This window comes from Anomalospiza imberbis, chromosome 9 (genome assembly GCF_031753505.1).
Source record: "Anomalospiza imberbis isolate Cuckoo-Finch-1a 21T00152 chromosome 9, ASM3175350v1, whole genome shotgun sequence".
NCBI classification, from domain to species: domain Eukaryota; kingdom Metazoa; phylum Chordata; class Aves; order Passeriformes; family Viduidae; genus Anomalospiza; species Anomalospiza imberbis.
The window spans coordinates 31,200,849-31,221,960 of record NC_089689.1 but is presented as its reverse complement, the minus strand read 5'-3'; the positions used below and the strand labels follow the sequence as shown (position 1 = coordinate 31,221,960).

Genomic DNA, 21,112 nt, shown 5'->3' with positions numbered 1-21,112 from the left:
AATTTTGGAAATAATCTGTCAGTGGATTTCTGTTCCTTGGTGAAAGGCTCTTGATGGTCTGGTAGGATCTGTCAGGCAGGGTCTCCAGATGCCCTGCTGGAATCTTGGGGGGAAATGTGGGTGGTTTATCCCTCTTTGGTGTGAAGGTCTCTGGCTGTCCCGGTAGAATTTTGGGAAATAATCTGTCAATGGATTTTTGCTCCTTGGCGAAAGCTTCTAAAAATCCTGGAAAAATCCTTCAGTGGATTTTAGGTCCTTGGCAAAGGTCTCTAGATGCCCTGGTACAATTCTAGGAAATAACAGAGCAGTGGGTTTTAGCTCCTTGGTGAGTATCTCTGAATGTCTTAGGACAATTTTAGGAAATAATCTGTTGGTGATTTTTCTTTCTCATTGGTAATGGTCTATGACTTCCCTGGTAGAATCTGGTGAAATAATCTGTCGGTGATTTATTTACTCTTTGGTGAAGGTCTCTAGCCTAGAGTCTTTTTTTTTCTAGGTAGAATATTAGGAAATGGAACTACCAGAGTGGGCAACCCTCTGTTCCAGAAAGGTCTGGAGCTTCCAGCAGGTCCCAGGGGCCCCTGGCTGGAGCCGCTGGTGCCGTTCCCAGCGCTGCCGCCTCTGTGCTGGCTTTTGGCGAAGCGGTCAATTTTCATTCCGCGTTCTGCGGGGTGGGCGGGACGCGGCACGGCAGGAGGCGGCCGGGGGGCGCGGGGGGCCCGCGGGCCGGGGAGCCGGCGAGGGCGGAGCGGGAAGCCCGGCAGAAGAGGGCCGAGCATCCCTCCGCCGCCGGGCCGGTTGCCAAGGCGACGGCTGCGTGGCAACGGGCTGGCAGCGGGGACCGCCCGCCGCCGCGCAGAGCCGAGCGGAGCGGAGCGGGCGCGCTGCCCTCCGCGCTGGATGCTGCGGCGGCCGCCCGGGAGCAGCCGCGCTCCGCCGCTCCCCGCCCGCCCAGCCGGGGCCGCCCTCGCCGGGAGCAGCAGCGCTCGCTCGCTCTCCGCCGCCGGGGCCGGCGCGGAGCGGAGATGGTGCCGCTGGTGCGGAGCGCCGGGGGCTCCCACCAGTGGCTGGCGATCGTTTTCCTCGGCCTTTGCTGGTTCCTTCCTCCCGGGAGATTCGCCGCGCCGGGCGGAGACTTCCCGGGCTCTGCCGTGGACAATCTGGTGGTCAGGAAAGGGGACACGGCCGTGCTGAGGTAGGAGGCGGCCGCGGGCGGCAGGGATGCGAGGACGGAGCGTCGCGCTGCCGCAGCATCCCCGAGCTGCCCGAGGCTCCGGCGGAGCCCTGGCGGGGATGCTGCGGCGGCGCTCGGCCCCGGGGCCGCTCGCGGGGTGCCCCGGGATGCGGGAACTTGTCCCCAGCGCCAGCCGGTACCCGCAGCCCTGGAGCTCCGGGCCGCTCGCCGGCTCCCGGCGTGGTTTTGTTCCGCGCTTTGCCCTTTTTTCACTCCATTTAAGACGCCCTGGCTGTTGCTGGAAGTTTAGAAATGGGTTGTTGGGGTGAAATGATGCGGTTTTGGCTTCCGGCAGCAGTTTGGGGGCTCTGCAGAGCGAGCAGCGCGGGGCTGTGGCAGGGAGAGGACGATTAAACCCTGCCGGGAGCATTACCATCGGTAGTATTTATTTTGATACATAGTTCTATATTTCCCAACGATTGGAGCACTGGCTCCATGCCACGAGGAGATTTTGTGCTTCCCGTGGCTCTGTTCCTGCCTCTCCTAATGGACCCTGTGCTCCCAGATCTCCTTATCTCTTGACTGGAGCAAAATTTGTTTACCAGCAGTCAGACACCACAATCTACTTGAACCTTTCCTTCTGGTTTGTGTTCAGCAATCCTCTGCCTTGATTTAATTATCCCCCAGCCCTCACTCTAACTTTTTATCCGTGAATTGTACTTTTGCTTGATCCCACTATAGTTCAAAACCCCCCATTTTCTCCTTCTCTGGAATAGTTGCAGTTGGTTGAAGCTCCTGGCTGGTGAGAAATCTCTGATTAAATTAGCAGCACTTCTCAGCTATGAAGTCTCTGGCTGTGTTGTTTTTTGTTGGGCTGTCACGGAAATCTCCAGGTTACAATGCATTTTATCCATAAGCATTTTTAATGATCCAACAGTCTGCTGTAAAATGCTGCATGAGGCATTTTCGGTGGGGATTTGGAAGCATTTTTTAGGCTGCTCCTGTTGTAGTAGCTCCTGAAAATACAGTAGATGTCTATGTAGGGCAGCTGACAAGTGGTTTTTATATGTACCTCAATTATCCTCTGTATTTTGAGACGTGCTGAGGTCCTCGTGCTTTCTGAGGCACAAATGGAGAATCAAAGGAAATAATAATTAAAAAGTGGTTTATTTGTACTGTTGCAGGGAAAGCAACTTGATGGGTTCTTGGGCTGTTAAGACATACTCAGCCACAACTGAACACTGTTAGTACCTAAATACGTTCCAAATGCCTTATTAAAGAACGGCGCGATTGCTCCCAAGGTGAGCTCCCGCCGGGGTTCAGCTGGAACGCATCCCGGCTGCCAGGCCTGGCGTCCGCAGCCCGGTGCTGGTGCAGCTGGGCGGGTTACATAAAGGAGATGGGAGCTCCGGGCTGGAAACACGGCTGGGGTCTCGCTGGGGAGGGCCGGTGTGTGTTTTGTGGAGAGACGCTGCCACAGGAAAGGCTGGCAGCGCTGCTGAGCCCCGGCGCGGAGCGAGGGGATGCTGGAATGCCGTGTGCGGCAGCCGGGGCTGCTCCCTCGTGCCCTCTGATCCACTCCTCTCGCTCCCGTGCCCTCGGCAGGCTCGCTTTAAGCCGGGGGTCGTTCTGGTTTAAGCTGGTAACTTGAAAGGGGAAATGCGGGATCACAGCGTGAGCAGCAGCCGCAGGCTCTTCGCCCCGAGCCTCTGGCTGCTCCTCTGGGGCTGTCCTTGGCTGCAGGCGCTGGAAACATACCTCAATACACATTAAAGTGGTTGCTCTGGCTGTCGGAAGTGTTGGGAATCGGCTCTCTAAACTCCAGAGAGCTGGAAAAGCCGTTCGGGTGCAGAAGAAGGAGTTGGTGCCCCCCAGCTCCGGAGCCGGCTGAGTTCAGCCCGTGCACGGCCGTGCCTCGCAGACCCGAAGCTGGCCGTGCTCGGCAGTTCTGGCCTCTCCTGGCAGGGTGGCCGTGGCTCCCCGCGGCCAGCACGTGTTGATTCCCCTCTCTGCTCTGGGTTCAGCCTCCCTCTGCCAGCGAGGGCTCCAAAATCACCCGTCCGTGGGTGCAGGGGCAGCGCCGCGCCGAGAGCAGCCGGCTCCCGGCCTGAGCTCCTGCTGGAGCACGGGCGGCACTCCCGCGGCTTTGAGTCAGCGTTTCCGAGCCTGCGGGGAGCTGAGCGTGATTTCTGGGCTGGGGGCTGAGCTGGAGCCCGGGCCTGGGGGTGCCCTCGCTGGGCACACACCCCCGGGGCTCTGGCTGCAGCAGGGCACATCTGCCCGTGCCCCGGGGGTCAGAGCAGAGGGGATCCGCGGGGCTGCCGCTGGCACCGAGGACAAACTTCCACTCACGAGTCTTGTTTTGTGCCGATATGCTGGGGGAGAAGGCGCAGAGCCCCTCTCGATGAGTCCAGGGTCAGGCTGAGCTGGGTCCCGGCCCCAGCTCTCACCCCAAGGTTTCATTGTCTGCCTGAGGATGGGCAGTAAAGGCTCCTTGGGCGGCTGGGGTTTGCCAGGAAAAGCCTCTTTGTGCTAACAGTAAAAAAGTGCAGGTCCCTCATTTAAATGGTTCATTCATATCCCAGTGTAATCAATCAATTTTGGATCAAGCACACAGAATTTTCTTGGTGCTGCAGAAGCAGCACCGGGAGGATCGTTCCCTCCTTGTCCTGGTGCTCTTGGAGCACGGCTCCCTGCTGTTGCCCCTGCTCAGCCAGACCCTCACCCCTCACCCCCATGGCCCTGAGGGGTGGGTGCCCTCCCCACCCTGTGCCAGGCCCGCGGTGGGGCCGGACAGTGCTTTGCTGCTGCCCTGGTGGCACTGGGACTGTCCCCTGGTGCCCAGGTGGCACAGGGAGCTGGGACTGTGCCCTGGTTCCCAGGTGGCACAGGGAGCTGGGATTTTCCCCTGGTGCCCTGGTGGCACAGGGAGCTGGGATTGTCCCCTGCTGCCCTGGTGGCACTGGGACTGTCCCCTGGTGCCCAAGTGGCACAGGGAGCTGGGATTTTCCCCTGGTGCCCTGGTGGCACAGGGAGCTGGGATTGTCCCCTGCTGCCCTGGTGGCACTGGGACTGTCCCCTGGTGCCCTGGTGGCACAGGGAGCTGGGACTGTCCCCTGGTGCCCTGGTGGCACAGGGAGCTGGGATTGTCCCCTGGTGCCTCGGTGGCACAGGGAGCTGGGATTGTCCCCTGGTGCCCTGGTGGCACTGGGACTGTCCCCTGGTGCCCTGGTGGCACAGGGAGCTGGGACTGTCCCCTGGTGCCCTGGTGGCACAGGGAGCTGGGATTGTCCCCTGGTGCCCTGGTGGCACTGGGACTGTCCCCTGGTGCCCTGGTGGCACAGGGAGCTGGGACTGTCCCCTGGTGCCCTGGTGGCACAGGGAGCTGGGATTGTCCTCTGGTGCCCTGGTGGCACAGGGAGCTGGGACTGCCCCCTGCTGCCCTGGTGGCACAGGGAGCTGGGATTGTCCCCTGGTGCCCTGGTGGCACTGGGACTGTCCCCTGGTGCCCTGGTGGCACAGGGAGCTGGGATTATCCCCTGCTGCCCTGGTGGCACTGAGACTGTCCCCTGCTGCCCAGGTGGCACAGGGAGCTGGGACTGTCCCCTGGTGCCCTGGTGACACAGGGAGCTGGGATTGTCCCCTGGTGCCCTGGTGGCACAGGGAGCCTGGACTCTCCCATGGCCTCCCAGGCCAGCACTCCCCAACAGCAGCAGAGTCGCAGTGCCCATGTGTCTCTTCCCGAGGGGCTGACAGAAGAGAAGGTTTGCCAAGGATGTCACTGGGCACCTGTTTTGGTACAGAAGCTCCCCAGCATGGGGCTTTTTAAAGAAAATCCCTCCTTAGCCAAGGAGCTCTGCCTGTGATGAGTTATTTCTGCAGCCTCCGTAATTAAGGCCTGCTCCCTTTTGTTTGGTTTCAATGGGTGATGGATCCCCCAGTCCCAGCTGTTTGTGTTTGTTGGAGTTAGAAGAAATTCTGTCAGTAAGGCAGTTGTTTTGTGTGCCAGAACAATTTTGGGAAGCTGCTGATTTTCAGGAGTAGAATTCCATCCTGCATCCTTTCTGTATTATTCCCGGGCAGGCAGTTAAGATTTTATGAGAACACACAAGGAAGGGGAGAGCAAGTTCTAAAGCCATTGTTTTATTAAAAGAATAAATTGCTGCGTTGTGCACTGGTAGGAGCTCAGGAACCAGGCTGTGCGCTCAGAACCAGGCTTCTGCTGTGACCCTCTGCATGATCCACGAGAGGGATCACCCTGTGCTGCAGCACATCCCTCTCGCTGACAGCAGAAATGGAATTTCGGGAGAGGAGTGTTTTAGGAGAGGTGACAAATGCAGAGCCCTTGGTGGGGAGCCAGCAGGGACAGCCTGTGTCACCTCCTGTGTCACCTCCCTCCGTGCCCGGGGAGCAGGGCTGGACACTCAGGGAAAACAGAGGCCACCTCCAGCTGAGAGGGGGCTGCTCCCCTCTTCCCAGGAGGTGGAAGGGGATGTGGGGAGGGCAGGGGAGAGCTCACCTCAGGATGGCAGCAAGAGGCATTGCTGCTGCTGTGGGAAAACCAAGAACTCCCCTTCTTCCCCTGCTGCAGCTGCTCCATGCACTGCCAGCGTGTGCCTGGGGCTCTCGGGGCTTTACCTAAGCCAGGGCACAGGGAGTGCCAGCAGTGCCTGCAGAGCCCCCCTGCAGTCTGGAGCCCAGATCCCCTTGGAGATCGGAACAACGTGCGGAGCTGAAGATGATCAAAAGGAGAGAGCAAGTTTTTTCTAGCGAGTAAAAGTTTTTGTTGTGTGTTTTGTTTTCCTCGAAGCTCACAGGTAATGACACCAAGTCTGAGTGAGGGTACCTTTAAAGTACCTTTACCTTGTGTCAGCACAGCAAATTGGGCTTTAGAAGTTGTCGTGGTTTTTAAAAAAGCAGAAGATCTTTTTAGCAGTGTGTGGTTCTAGGGCAGTTTGGAGCAGGTGTGCTCTGCAGTCTGTGCAGTATTGTGGGCTCTTCATGCAGAGAGTTAAACCTGGAACTGGGTCCCTGGGGCTGGTGCTCCCGAAGGCTGGCAGGGAGGAGCAGGGGGAGCTGCACGGCAGGTATCCGTGTCCAGCTGTGATCACAGGGGCTGGGCTCTTGTCTAACCTGGCTGGGAAGTCTGGGGCTCAGCTCTGGGCCAGCAGGTCGGTGAGATGCAGCCACGTGTGTTTGACTACAGTGCTCCCTTTGGCCATCTGGGCCAAGTGCTGGCTGGGGCTGGGGCAGCCAGTGCTCACCTGAGGGGTGATTGTAGGAAAATGCCTTTTTTTGGTCACAGATCAGGAGCTTTGGTTTGTTTGCTGAATTGGAAATACTTTATGTGCAGCCTGGCTGCTTTTCTGCACCTTGGAGAGTTCCAGGTCCGTGTGCTGGGCAGTGGCACTGTCCCCTGCCATGGACACCTGGGGCTGCCACCAGACACCTGGGCTGAGCCCCGGGGGGAGCTGGATGGGCTGTGCCTGCAGCCCAGCACTGCCCAGGGCTGGCTTCTACTGCTCTGCAAAGGTTTGGGCATGTGGGGAACAGCTGATCCGAAATTACCTGCCTCCTTTGGTGCCTGCTCTTCGATTTTCTCAACTTCTTCTGTTCCGAAGTTCTTCTGCTTGTGGGAAAAGTTCCCATCTGAGGAATGGGAGGAGCAGCTCCTGGTGTCTGGGAGCACCACTGCCCCAAACGGGGGGGCTGTGACCTCGTGTGCCCCCAGAGAGGGACCATGCAGGCAGTGTGACCCTGTGTCCCCAGGCAGGCAGTGTAGCCCTGTGTACCCCCTGTGACCATGCAGGCAGTGTCCCCTGCAGGCAGTGACCCTGTGTCCCCTCTGTGTCCCCTGCAGGCAGTGACCCTGTGTCCCCTCTGTGTCCCCAGGCAGTGACCCTGTGTCCCCTCTGTGTCCCCTGCAGGCAGTGACCCTGTGTCCCCTCTGTGTCCCCAGGCAGGCAGTGACCCTGTGTCCCCTCTGTGTCCCCAGGCAGGCAGTGACCCTGTGTCCCCAGGCAGTGACCCTGTGTCCCCTCTGTGTCCCCTGCAGGCAGTGACCCTGTGTCCCCAGGCAGGCAGTGACACTGTGTCCCCTGCAGGCAGTGACCCTGTGTCCCCCTGTGTCCCCAGGCAGGCAGTGACCCTGTGTCCCCAGGCAGGCAGTGACCCTGTGTCCCCAGGCAGTGACCCTGTGTCCCCCTGTGTCCCCACGCAGTGACCCTGTGTCCCCATGTGTCCCCAGGCAGGCAGTGACCCTGTGTCCCCAGGCAGTGACCCTGTGTCCCCATGTGTCCCCAGGCAGGCAGTGACCCTGTGTCCCCACACAGTGACCCTGTGTCCCCATGTGTCCCCAGGCAGGCAGTGACCCTGTGTCCCCAGGCAGTGACCCTGTGTCCCCCTGTGTCCCCACACAGTGACTCTGTGTCCCCAGAGTGGCCAGTGGCCGGCCGTGTGCCCGGGGCAGTGCCAGGAGCGGCTGTCCTGTGCAGCCTGGCTGCTGCCTCAGGGCTCCTGAGGGTCCCTGGAGCTGCCGGGGCTCAGAGCTCTCCCTGCCTGCCGAACACGGCTCTCCCAGCCGGGAGGTGCCTTCTTGGCTCCCGGTGGAACACAGGGGATTCTCCTTGCTCCCCACAGGGGCTCTGCTCCTGGCGGTGCTGGTGGTTCAGGGGGAGATGCACTCCTAACATGGGTTTTCTAAACCAGGGCCCTGCAGGGGTCCCAGCTGTGGGGTGAGCCCTGCTGGGAGAAGCTGGAGCAGCAGCAGCCAAACCCACCCCTCCTGCTCCTCTGGCTGGCAAACATTCCCACTTCCACACTGGCCTTCCCCACTCCCAGCAGTGCCCTGCCGTGGGTCAGGGGGGCTTGGCCAGACAAAACCTGCCTGGGACCAGGTCCTGCTTCGGCTTCCTCAGGCTCCGGGGGCTCAAAACAAAACCACAGCGTTAATGTCAGCACCATGGATTTCTCCTGGGAGCTCCTTGGCAGTCCTTCCTGAGCTGTGAATCCCATGGATGCCCAGGGCAGTGGTCCTGGGAACACCCAGTTCTCGGGTGGGAATGGCAGGGGACCCTGTGGAGCTGGAGCACCTCTGTTGAGCAAACTTTGCATCCAAAACGGATCAGCTCCTGAGGAGGATGTGGGTGCCTAATTAATATTTAAATTACTGAGGGGCCAGTGACTTTTGGAGATTGGGATTTACCAGTTTTGCCTTCTTTTCCAAGAAGAGCCATCCTTTATAGCTGAGAGCCTTTGCCTAAGGAGTGATGGTGTCCTGGGAAAGCTGTGACACGTCTGTCAGACATCCATCCATTGTCATTCGTGTTACTGAGAACTGAGCATTTGGAAAGGAGTTCTGCAGTGGGAAGAGAGCAGGTGGACAATGAGTTCATGCAGCAATTGGAATTTTGAGATTCTGTGCATCCCAGTGCCCCCAGTGCCTGCCCGGGGCAGGGTGTGGCTGTGAACACAGGCACTGGTGTCTGTGCAGAGTGTAATAAATATAAAAGTCCCCTTCTTTCCTTTATGATTTCAAAAGGATTTATTGACTTCCATACTCTTGATATTCTGGTGCAATTTGGGGTCGTAAATCCTTTGGCTCCATGGGGTTTCATTCCTGAAATGTGACTGTGGGATGATCAGGCTCCTGTGCACACCCCCAGTAAATGAAGTTGTTGTTTGCATAAGAATTTCCTCTTCCCAGTCCCTGCCAATTATTAAACAAGCACATTATGGCACTTGCCTCTTGTCTGCGCGGCAATAATAAATAAATCCAGCGCAAATTAAAATAATTTATCATTTTAAATGATGGTGAATGTTTCAGCTGTTCTGCAGAGGAGCTAACAAAACAAGGAGCCAGTAAGGGATGAAAACTGGGATTTGTTCCAAAGGGCTGTTTTGCTGAGGGGAAAACAGAGACTTAATGACTTTCTCCATGTCACCGTGTGTGAGCTGAGTGCAGCTGATGTCCCAGGAGAAGGATCTCGGGGGTTTGGGGCACTGCTGCCCTGGGCCAGGCAGCCCACGGAGCTGAACAGTGGTGCTGGAAGGGGACTGCTGCTTCTGCTCCCCTGGGGAGCTCCTGGGAGCCGGGAGTGATCCCAGAGTGATCCCCGTGGGCTCTCCTTGGGAGCTGGAGCCCTGCCCCAGTCGTGTGGGGTGTGAGCCAGGGCAGGGGCAGAGCTGTGGGAGCAGGGTGTGGAGCTGGGCCTGATCCCACTGGGAATGGACACTCCAGGGCTGGCTGTCCCTGATCCCAGTGGGAATGAGGCACTCCAAGGGCTGTCCCTGATCCCACTGGGAATGGACACTCCAGGGCTGGCTGTCCCTGATCCCACTGGGAATGGGGCACTCCAAGGGCTGTCCCTGATCCCACTGGGAATAGGGCACTCTAAGGGCTGTCCCTTGATCCCACTGGGAATGGACACTCCAGGGCTGGCTGTCCCTGATCCCACTGGGAATGAGCTGGTTCAGGACCCTCAGGGAAGTGCAGTGGGGGATGTGGGATTGCGCTCAGTCTCTTCTCCCTCTCCCCATGGCTGCTGCTGCTCCCTGGGAAGGTTTGGCCCCAGCTTGGCCTGCAGTGATTGTGGTGTCACTTGGATTCCAACGGAGCTGTGAGTGCAGGATGGCCAGGTCAGAGCTGATGCTTGGGTGGGTGGCACAGGGGGATGGAGCTGGCGACCGAGCTCAGCACAAGCTGTACATTATCCCTGATGCCATCTGCCATCGGATCAGAGCCTCCCTGCCCAAATCCCCGTGGGCAGAGGCTGCTGTGGCTGCTGGGGGGCAGGGCTGTGCTGCGAGCAGTGGCAAAGGGAGCTGGAACTGCCCTTTGGAGCCCCAGTTCTTGTCTCAGCCCTTCCCAGCGGATAATTGGCATGGCCAATGCCTCCTGAGTTTCTGCTTCTGTTTTTCCAGCCCTGGACCTGCCAAGTCTCCACCAAGAGACCTGGTGTCCATGGAGCATCTCCTGGGTCCATGGCACTGGCCCAGCCTGGCTGGGTGGACTTCCTCTGCTGCTGAACTGTGCTCACAGGGCACAGGTGGGGCTCCAGAAAGGTGGGGGTGAAGTAGAGAGGGCAGTCCTCGTTAATGGGCTGTGCTGGGCTCTAGGGGTATGGGTGTCGAGGTGACCCCGAGAGTGTGAAAGTCCTTGTTCTCCCAGCCTGCACAGCCAAGGAAGGAGTCTGATCAGCTTCTCAAGGTTGTTTATTTTCCCTTATCCAGAACATTCTCTCTCTGCCCTGCTGAGCTCTGTCCAGCAGGTCGGCCATGGCATTCTGTCTGTCCTCAGGGTGGTGTTCACATTTTATACCAAAAACTCCGTGTGCCATGGTTACAATAACGTGCCAATATCTGTCATTTATGTTGGACAGTGTGTCTGTGCCTTAAACCAATAGAAAAGTGTCACCATCACAGCAAGACATGGAGGACAACAAGGTCAGGACACGCCCAAATCCCTCCATCTTGTCCCCCCGAACCCCATTCCAAAAAGCCCCAAAATTCTCCTTTTTCACCCTGTGTTAATTCACCTACCACACCACTCAAACCCTTGTGACTTGTAATTCCTCATACAGAGTTGGCAACTTTTTCCACAGGCTAGAATTTAAGCCACTGGTGTTTTTGACTTTGTGCCAAGGTCTCCGAGCCCCCTGCCAGGGTCTGGAGCCAGCCAGGGCAGCCAGAGGGATGTCCTGGGCTCCCACACTGGGCTCAGCAAGGTGATGGCTGGGTACTCAGAGCTCTTTCCAACCCAAACCTCTCTTGGAGAGACTTCTCCCTGCAGTTTCTCTGCAGGCTTTGCTGCTGTGGCCGTGAGCTGTGGCCAGGGGAGGGAAGGGGTGGGCAGGGACTGTGCTGGGGGAAGCGGGCACCAGTTCCCAGGTGCAGAGCCTTGGCCACATCCACGGGAGGAGGGGCAGCAGGAAATCTGTTATGAAAGTGGCCTAATTATAACGAGCAGTTTTCCCCCTGGCTGGAACAAGTGGACTAGAAAATTGTACTAGACTTTTCATTCAGAGACTATTAAAGAGCAGAGGAAGAGAGAACAAAATATAGCTTTTGTCACAGCTCTTTTTTTTTTTTTTTTTTTGGTATAGAGTCCTACACTTGGTCAGAAATTAGTCTCAAATTAATTTAATTATCCTATTTAGTTTGTGATTGTTTTTTAACCTGCATAAACCCCCTTGGTGTTACATTTCTGGCAGCGTGAAGGTGCAAATGCTGAGCATAAACCACAGGCAGCAAATTAAATGTGGGTAATGAGGTCATTTGGGGGCACTGCAGCTGGGGGTGGCCCCAGGCTGGGAGACACGTTGGGCTGAGCCTCCCCAGGGAGCCAGGAGTGAAAATGTCTCTTGCAGCCCAGCTGAGAGGAGGTGGTGGATGGGCAGCAGGGGAACTTGGCTGATGGCCCCAGTGAGAGAGGAGAGCTCAGGGCTGGGGGTGGGGGCAGAGAGGATCCAGGGCATCCTACAGGAACAGGGGAACGGCTTGGGGCTGAAGGAAGGCGGATTACATTGGATATTAGAAAGAAATTCTTCAACCCAAAGAAGAGTCAGTCTCTGATTCTCTGGGTTTCACACAAACTCAGGTTTAGTGACCTTCTCCAGCTTTGGTTTCTTTGGCATGGGTTTGGTTTCTGCACCTACAGTTCCAAACATCACCTCAGAATATTTACCCTGAGCTGTTCTCAGCGGGGTGCTGGATTGTCGTCATGATTTCTTGGAGCTGTACTGACCAGATCGACTACCCAAACACCTTTGGGGCTCCATGGACACCTTCTGAGTATCCCCTTCCCACAGCCAGTTCTGGATTCTTGGCTCCTGGCCTGGCTCTGCCCTGAGTCACAACCACCTCAACCCACAGAGACAGAGAAATGCACTGAGTCATCCTTAACCTTCTATTCCACTTTTTAATTTGCATTAATACCTCAAAACAATATTCCTTCTGAGCCCTCCCTCAGCCAATCTTGTAAAAGGAAAATGGATTTGGACATGTATAAAACATGAAAAGTCACAGAATCAAAAAAGTGGATGAAATTCACAGCAATCAAGCTTTTCAAGGCAGCCAGCCCAGAACCATCACACTGGAATTAAAAATAAATTTGGTTACAGGAAATCATCTCCTCTGCCGTTCCCTTTGGTGGGCTGGTGTAAAAGAGCAGGAGGCAGCAGAGCCCGTGCAAGGGGAGCTTCGGGAGTGCTGGGATGAAGCCCCAAGCACACAGCAGAGCTCAGGGTCAGGCTGTGCTCCCAGCTGGAATGGTGTCCTGTGGGCAGCAAGAGCCTCCCTGAAGCCGCCTCGGGCTGGGAGAGACGGGAGGGAGGGCAGGGGCCACTGCTGGGGACAGGGCCAGGGCGCAGGTGGCCGAGGGAGCCGTGTTTGCAGAGCCCAGGCATCCTGACCTACCTATTGTTCTATCACCCCTTGGGCTGCGTTGGAACCCACCAAAGCCTGCACGGGAGCTTGAACTATCCCCGTGGAACCCCTGAGCCCGTGGAATGAACCTCAGGAGCTCTGTGCCCCTCCCAGCCACGCAGCATTCCCACCCCGTACCTGGTGGCAGGATCGAGGGCAGCAGGTCAGACACGCCAGGGGCACTGCCAGGAAATAACCACTGCCAGATGTGGGGAGAAAACACGTTCCATCACTGCAGAGCAGACCAGTTACAGGACCCGAGGCACTTCTGCTGGGAAAGAGGTTGGGTGTGCAAGAGAAATGGGGCTGGGCTGGACTTCCCAGAGCAGCTGGGGCTGCTCCTGGATCCCTGGCAGTGCCCAAGGCCAGGCTGGACACTGTGCAAGAGAAACGGGGCTGGGCTGGACTTCCCAGAGCAGCTGGGGCTGCTCCTGGATCCCTGGCAGTGCCCAAGGCCAGGCTGGACACTGGGGCTGGGAGCTCCTGGGACAGTGGGAGGTGTCCCTGCCAGGGCTTGGGGTTTGGAAGGAGATGAGATTTAAAGTCCCTGCCAACCCAAACCCGTCTGGAGTCTGTGAATTTCTGCCGGTAAGAATCCTGTGTTTATAGAATTGTTTTGTTTGTTTGGGCTGGTTTTGTTTTGGTTTGGTATTTTTCATTGCTTTGTTTGCTTTTACTTTTTCCTTTTGTTTTGTTTTCGGTTGCATGTTTTGTTCTGGCAGCTGTGTGTAGAATCCTAGATTCCATGATTTTCTGGGAATGTTGGCTCAGGCTGCCCCCAGCCCCTGATGTGGTGCTTCCCTCTCAGCAGAGCTCTGTGGGATCAGCATTCTGACCCTGTTCTGGGGGAGTTTTTTAACATTCCTGTGCCTCAACAAAACAGAGGCTGTTCATGTAGTGGTTCCAAAAACATTTTCACCAGCTAAGAAATTCTTTAAATAGTCCTCACAAAGTGAGGCTGCTAATTTGCATGACAGCTTGATTAAAGGTAACCTGCTTCCACACTTAATTTATTTTGAAACTGCCCAACGTTTTCATTCCATGCCATTAATTTTGCATTAGTAGACTGGCTTGATTATTTAAGAAGGAAGGTAATTTTATCATCTTCATTGGTGTAAGTTCAAATCCATACTGAAAAATGGCCTGAAAGTGGTTTAAATAACAAAAACCTTTGCTCCACATAAAGATCTGCTGGACCTGGCAGTGTGATGCAGAAGGAAATGAAGATTTAGGTGGTTTAGTGATCATCTTTGACTTCAGCAGAACTTGGGCTGCAAACGTTGGCTCCGTGTTGCAATGTCTATTCTGAGTGTGTGGGTTTGGGAACCCAAAAAGGCAATGTTTAAGGGTGCATCTTACACAGGTGCTCCATTTTCCCCAGGAAGTGATATTTTTAGGAAAACGGAGTCTCAGAGGCTCGGGCAGAGCTGTGGCACTTCCCTCTTGCAGCGGATCTGTTACAGAAATGGGCCACAGCTCTTTGCTTTCCACGATGCTGGGGCTGGGGTGCCTCACGCTGCTGCCAAGTCCTGCAGAAAAGGGTCCAGGCAAGATCCCCTAAAACTTATTTCTGCACTAATTTGATCAGCTTCTCTTTCCAGGGCAAGACTTGCACAGAAACAGAATATTTCAGATTTCTTGCAAAACTGGAGCCTAAACTAAAAATTATTTAGGTTATCGACCATCTGTTCTCAAAGGATGGTTTCATGAATATGGCTGTGAATGCATTTTTTAGGTAAAGCTCATGAAGTTACTCCTTTTTTTTTTCAATTTTTTTTTTGTTCCCTTTTGAATATTCCTATTATCCCACACTTTTGCCCTGCAGGCAGGTTCTGGATCCTTCTGGATCCCCTTGGTTACTTCCTCATTTCCTCTCTCTCTGCTCTTGGAAACTCAGCTTGCAGTCTCCATGAGGATGGCACAGAGATGTTTTTCTATTTCAGATTTGCAAACTGAAATGTTCACTTTATCTGCTAAACCGTCCTTGTAGATACCTTCCAAGGAGCTCAAGCATTCCACTAAAAGAGAATAAAATCCCTTCTGTCTCATTTCTGCCAGTCCCCAGGAAAGGACTCTTCCTTGGATACCTCCCTGGGCAGCTGTGCCCAGACCTGAGCACCCTTTCCATGGGGAAATTCCTGCTGACACAGGGATGACAGGAATGGGAGATAAGGAGGAGGGAAGCTGCTCAAAGGGACATCCCAATAAGCTGGGTCTATTTTAAAACCAGACTTTATGTTGGGCCTAACTCAACACCACAGCAAAGCCCCAGGGCCAGGATCCAGAGGTGTGCACAGCTGGGCATGCAGGAGAATCCAAAAACTTTGCTGATATGGAAATGTGCTGGGACCTGTTCTCCCAAAGCTGCTGGCAGAGCAGAAAGGGGCAGAGGAGGGAGAGAAATATTGTATGGGAAATAAAAAATGTTTACAGGGAGAAGCTTCAGGAGCTCCAGCTAATTAGTTTGGCAGAACGGCATTAGGCACCCTCATTGTGCTGGAGAATGTTTTAATGTCAAAAAAACTCTGAAAATCCAATCTTGGCAAAAAACCCACAATGCAAACTAATGACTAAAAGCTGAAACTGAACAATTCCAACTTAACTGTGAAGCGAGGGTTTTAGAGGCAATTAACTGCTGGAATCAGCTCTCAAAGCAATGCAGGGCTCCACACCTCTCGAGGCTGGCTGCCTCTGCAGAAGGTACCTCGAGGCCCTTCGTTGAGCTGGATGATGTCAGGAAGGGGTTTCTTGGGCAGAGGGAAGGGAGAAATCCCTTTTTTCCCAGGCCAGAGGGGGGTGCAGGGCTATCCTGAAGCCCAGCTCCGCCCCAGCACTGTGACTGGCGTAACAGCAGAGAACAACCATGAAATCCTTTTGAGGATTTCCTGGATCCAGAACTTTGTTTCTGAGTGTTAGTGAGTGTCAGTGTGCAATTAATTCTGTTCTTTAGAATGCATTAAATTGTTATTTGATTTTAATGCTAAAAATCTGATTTCTTTAGTTACCCAAGTGAAAGCTGTAGGGATGGGATTGAGAATATTCTAATGTAGGCTGCAGGTGTGGAAAAAAATGCAAATCCTGTTCAAGGGATGCTTGACCTCTGCCTTGTCATTGTCACCCCTGTGGCACAGGGCTGCAGAGGGCAGCTGAGATGATTCCAGCTCCTCGAGGAGCCAAGCAGCCAACTCAGAGCATTGCTGTGCCTTTCCCCACAGTTATTTAGGAAACAATTTACTCCTGTGTCCTCTGCTCATAAACCCATAAATCTGTGCTGTAAGTAAGCAGTTCAATTTAATAGTCAATTTTATCTGCAGATTGTGAACGTCAGGACTTTTGAGAAGCAGTGATTTCTGTCAGCAGCAGAAAAACGCTGCCTTTGTACTCGTGGGCGATATGTTGCTGCTCCATCCCGGACAAGCTGGCAGCCAGGCAGGGTCCCTGCTGATTGCAGGGGACTGCCCTGGTGGCAATTAGGAGGGAGAGGAGTGGGGCAGGTCGATATCCTCGAGAGCAGCTCGCTGTCCCGTGGGAGTCCCTGCCAGAGCAGGGCTGCTGGCTCACGCTGATTGGGATGCAGCCCACGCCAGGAGTGATTAATTTGCTTTAACTTCCCAAACTACCGAGTGTCCCAGAGCTCACACAACACACACTGGAAACAGAAAGCTCCAGAGAGAAAATAGACACAGTCCATACAATAAACTGCATGAAGGATTCAAGTACAGGGTGCCCAGAGCAGCTGTGGCTGGCCCTGGATCCCTGGCAGTGTCCCAGGCCAGGCTGGACACTGGGGCTGGGAGCAGCCTGGGACAGTAGCAGGTGGTGGAACTGGATGAGCTTTCTCCACGTTTTCTCAGTTGCTGGAAGCTTTCAGGAGGTTTCACACAATGCCCCAAGGGGTTTGGGGTGGGTGAGAGATCCTCATGGGTCCTGCCAGGCTCAGTGGGGTGTTCCCAGGGTGATGGGAATCTGCCTGTCCAGGTTTAATGAAGATATCCCACATCTTGGGGATCCAATTTACTGACTGTCACTGTTAATGAAATCTCTGTGAGTAAAACTCGGGCTTTGACACTCCCACGGACAGAGACAGAACCCATTTCAGGTGAGCACAGAAATTCAGCCTGTGAGGTACCTGTGACTGTCACAGGTGAACATCTCTGCTAATGAACTGTGTATTAGTGTGAGACAGGAAGAGAACTCCCTCAGTCTCTTAATTTACTTTGAATAATTCATTAGCTCGCACTCCTCACCCATGGCAGTCGTGGGTAAATCCCACACTGGAGCTGCTAATTAAACTTGCAGGATGAAGGGAAGCTACTAATGAGATGCGAGACAAGTCCTCCAACAATACAGAGGCACTTGTAGGCGCACAAAGTTTTATTGTCGGTTTTCACAGGAGGGCAGGGAACGCCGAGGAATTCACACTTGTTCCAGCAAGACTGGATCACTGCACAACTACCTGACAGGAGGGGAGCAGGGACAGGAGGAGAGGGAACGGCCCCAGGCTGGGCCAGGGCAGGCTCAGGGTGGACACCAGCAGGAATTTCCCCATGGAAAAGGGGGGTCAGGCACTGGAACTGCCCAGGGAGGTTTGGGGTGCCCATCCCTGGAGGTGTCCAAGGAAGGGCTGGAGGTGACACTAGGAGCTCTGGGCTGGGGACCAGGTGAGAATTGGGCAGAGCTTGGACTTGATGGTCTGGGAGGGTTTTTCCAACCTCAGGGATCCTGAGAGGAGCAGGAAGCTCCTGTGGCACCAAGATGAGTCCTTAGTGGTCATCCAAACATGTGGAGATGGAAAATAGTGCAATATTTCACTTTTTAATTATATAGAAAAAGAATAGAAACAATAAATCTGTGTGGATTTTACCAGACACTTTTATGGATAAATACACTGCTATAATAGCACCTCTGTAGCATGTCATATTTTATAGGTTTAGCAAACCCTTGTTACCCGTGTGAGGGTCTGGGTGTGCCATGTGGTCAAGGGTGTGGCCCTTAGGGAATGAAAAACACAGCAACAGCTTTACATGGTAGAAATGTATACTTCTATTGTTTGCTTCTACAACGTGAGATGCAGAAACTGAATTTTGTGTGCAGAGTACACAAAATTGCCTTTTTGTGATTTGTGTTGTCTGGCTTGTTCACTACACTGAAATTTGTGATGTTGCAACAAACTTAAATGTGTTTTCTGCTGGTTGGGAATGAGATATCCAGAGATCTGTGTGGTGACACGGAGAGGGACAAAAATACACTTTTAATGATTATTTTCAATGTACAAATTGCAGCTCGCTGCTCAGACAAAATCACTTCAAGCACTTTATCTTATTCAAGAAAATATCTCCCAGAGAAATGTGGGCAGCAGAGCACCCCTGAGCCCGGGCCAGGTGGGTGTGAGGAGGGTGAGAAGCCCTGGGAAAGGTCTTCTGGAACAGCTGCTTTCCTGTGGAAACAGGGAAATATTAACACTGCACCTTTCGAATAATGCGAATTGAGATGGCGCTGAAACACACATAGCTGTGATTTAAAATGCAAGCAACCTCTGCAAATCAATATGAGCTCTATAAAAAGGGTTCAAAATGCTAATGCAAATGAATCCTGAGGTGAAATATTCCTGGCAGGCACAACAATTGTTTCCTAAATAACTGATCCCTGCCACTCACAGCCTGCTGGTGTCTGCAGCAACGTTTGTGGCACTCCTGACAGACCCATGATTGGAAGATAAGGTTCCCAATTTGAACCAAGCACAGCTTTGACAAAGCCTTAACAGCAGCAGGGAGTCCAAAGCTGAGCCCAGGGCCTGTGTGCAGCTTGGGGTGAAGGTTTTCCCAGCAGTGACCCGCTGTGCTCAGCAAAGCCAGCGGCTCCAACCCGGGCTGGGCTCTCAGCGTGGCCTCCCCATGGCTTTCTGCCTCCCCCATGGCTTTCAGCTTGCCCTGAGCTCGGGAGTCCCAGCTCAGCTTCCCAGCAGCATGGATAAACAATCAGGGCGATGTCTGGGGCTGGGCAGGAGCAGAGGGGCTCCTCCAGCTGAGCCTGGCTGGGATGGGCAGAGCAGGGCTCGGTGTCCTGCTCTGGGGGACATCCTGCAGAGCATGGCCCTGTGCCACTGCAGCTGGGGGACACCGGGGCCCGTGCCAGGAGGGGACAGGGCTGGGACACGGGGATGCTGTGTCCGTGTGGAGGGAGAGCTGGGAGCAGCACCCTGCTGCTGGCTCTGCGAAGATGAAGTTGGTATCTTCTCTCTTGTCCAGTCCTCTTCCTAATCCGAGGATTTTAATTTTGTTGATTCATAGGTTATCTAAATATGAACAGGTTGCCATCAGTCAGCAGCACCTCAGAATGAACACAAATGGTGTCCTCAGTATTCCTAAAAGAATGGCTGTGTCTGGGGTGTAAATCCCCATTCCCGGGCTTTGCTCTGGCGCCTGGGCTTGGTTCAGGCATTCATCAATGATTTTACTCTCTCCCTTGGAAGGGGTCGAGAACATAACGCCATTGTTCTCTGTGGCGTTGTGTTCCTCTGCAGGGCCGGGAAGAGCCAAGCATTACCAAAAGCACAGTGGTCAGAGCTGGGAATTCTCTGCTCATCCCTGCTGGGAATGCATGCAGGCAGTCGGAGTTTTCTGTTTGTTCAGGAATTCATAAATTGCACATGGATATTACTCAGTGCTCCTCAGAGTAACGAGTCTGGAATGCTGAGGGACAATTGCAGTGCACTCCAGATAGCTCTGGAAATGCCCTGGATCCAGACCCACACCCAGCTCTGGAAATGATCTGCATCCAGACCCACATCCAGCTCTGGAAATGATCTGCATCCAGACCCACATCCGGCTCTGGAAATGATCTGCATCCAGACCCACATCCAGCTCTGGAAATGATCTGCAGCCAGACCCACATCCAGCTCTGGAAATGATCTGCATCCAGACCCACATCCAGCTCTGGAAATGATCTGCAGCCAGACCCACATCCAGCTCTGGAAATGATCTGCATCCAGACCCACACCCAGCTCTGCCCAGTGTGGAGGCTCTGGGGGAACTGGGACCTCTGGGTGTCCTGCGGGTGTCCTTGTGCCAGGGGAGCTGCTGGAAACCCTCCTCCAGCAGCCTGTGTGGGGTTTACAGCGTTTGAACAAAAAAGTGAAGCTTCCTCGTTAGAGGCAATGACAAATAATCTGCGCAAGGACTCATTAGCAGAAAGTGTAATTATTGCATCTTGCATTGAAAATGATTTAAACCTCTATTCTTGACAAATAAAGCAGCTGACCCTTGATTAAAAGAGATGATGGGTGTGAGTAATTAAGGCCACACTAAATGAAATACATCTTCAAGGCATCCCTGTGCAATTTGTCTTCTCTTGCCTCTTTTGAAAACTTCTCTCCCTTGTTTGAGGTTGCTCCTCCAAGGATTCTGAGTAACTGAATTATTTTGCTGGTTAGTGAATTGGAAAATAATTTCCTAACCTTGATCATAAAAGTTCTGGGAAACACCTGGGCTTCTTCACAGCATGAGAAATCCTACTTAGTGGTAGAACAACTGTCATTTGAAAAAATCTCTTCCCTTGGAGTTGTTGGAAAGGAAGGGGAGCAGAGCTCGTGTTCTGGCAGTCAGGAGCTGAGGCACTGTAGGGAAGGGAATTTCCAGCTCTTTGGAGCTGTCCCTTCTCCCCAGGACAGGACAGATGTGTCCTGTGTAGGGCAGAGAGCAGCACAAAGCTGCTGCTGCTGCTGCAGGAGCCCCTGGGGAAGGGAGCGAGCTGGGGAAGCTGACAGGGGTCTCAGGCAGGACACTTGTGCTGGGCTGCCAGGCTCTTTGCTCACTGGAGTCCCAAGGCTGCCTGTGTTTTTAATCAAATGGGAGGCTGGAAAAGCTGGGCAGTTTGGGCTTTGCCTTCCAAGAGCTGCAATGCTTTTGCTTTTACAACACTCATATTTTGTGTAGTAAGGAACCTTGGCTTTCCCATTTGGTAATTCAAATTTGTACAGGTCACAGAACCATTGGAGGGCTCATCTTTTCCTGATCTGAAATGGTTCTCTTGCTGTAAATCAAATGCACTTCAATGTGTTTGTGTTCATGAATTAATTAATTTCTCTCACAGTGATATAAAGTCAATGCTCCATAATCAATCTTCTCCCTTTCTGAAGTCTGCGATGGTGGAATCTTGATGCCATAGAAACCCAAGGACACAGGACTCTGCCATCAGATTTTATAAACAGCGGAAATCTTTGTTCCTCGGATTAGAAATCCAAGGCCTTTCAGTCTTTAAATGAAAAGGAAAATGAAATGTTTCCCTCCCCCTTGTCATCTGGGAATGCCCAGGAGCTGGATCTACCTCATGTGTGGACAGGATACAACAAAAATGCCAAACCTGGAACCACAGAATCATCCAATCTCCTGAACTGGACAAGACCCAGCAGGATCCCAGAACTTCTTCCTGCTTTCTCCAGAAAAAAAACAAGAATAAAGTGCTGCAGCCTTGCTGGAAAGGGCAAGACCTTGCCATGGGCAGGGGCAGAGCTCC

At 53.9% G+C, this 21,112-nt stretch overlaps 1 protein-coding gene across 6 annotated transcripts in view; it reads left to right on the top strand.

The window, feature by feature from the left end:
- The first annotated feature begins 849 nt into the window (after positions 1-849).
- Positions 850-21,112, top strand: part of NEGR1 (neuronal growth regulator 1) — a 177,572-nt gene continuing 157,309 nt past the window's right edge. For 3 of the 6 annotated variants that reach the window (XM_068199031.1, XM_068199035.1, XM_068199036.1), the window contains exon 1: positions 851-1,195. In XM_068199031.1, coding sequence (XP_068055132.1) covers positions 1,026-1,195 — 170 coding nt within the window. In that variant the 5' untranslated portion in view covers positions 851-1,025. Of the gene's footprint in view, positions 1,196-21,112 lie in introns of all 6 variants that reach the window. The other 3 variants (XM_068199033.1, XM_068199032.1, XM_068199034.1) reach the window with 2 other exon arrangements.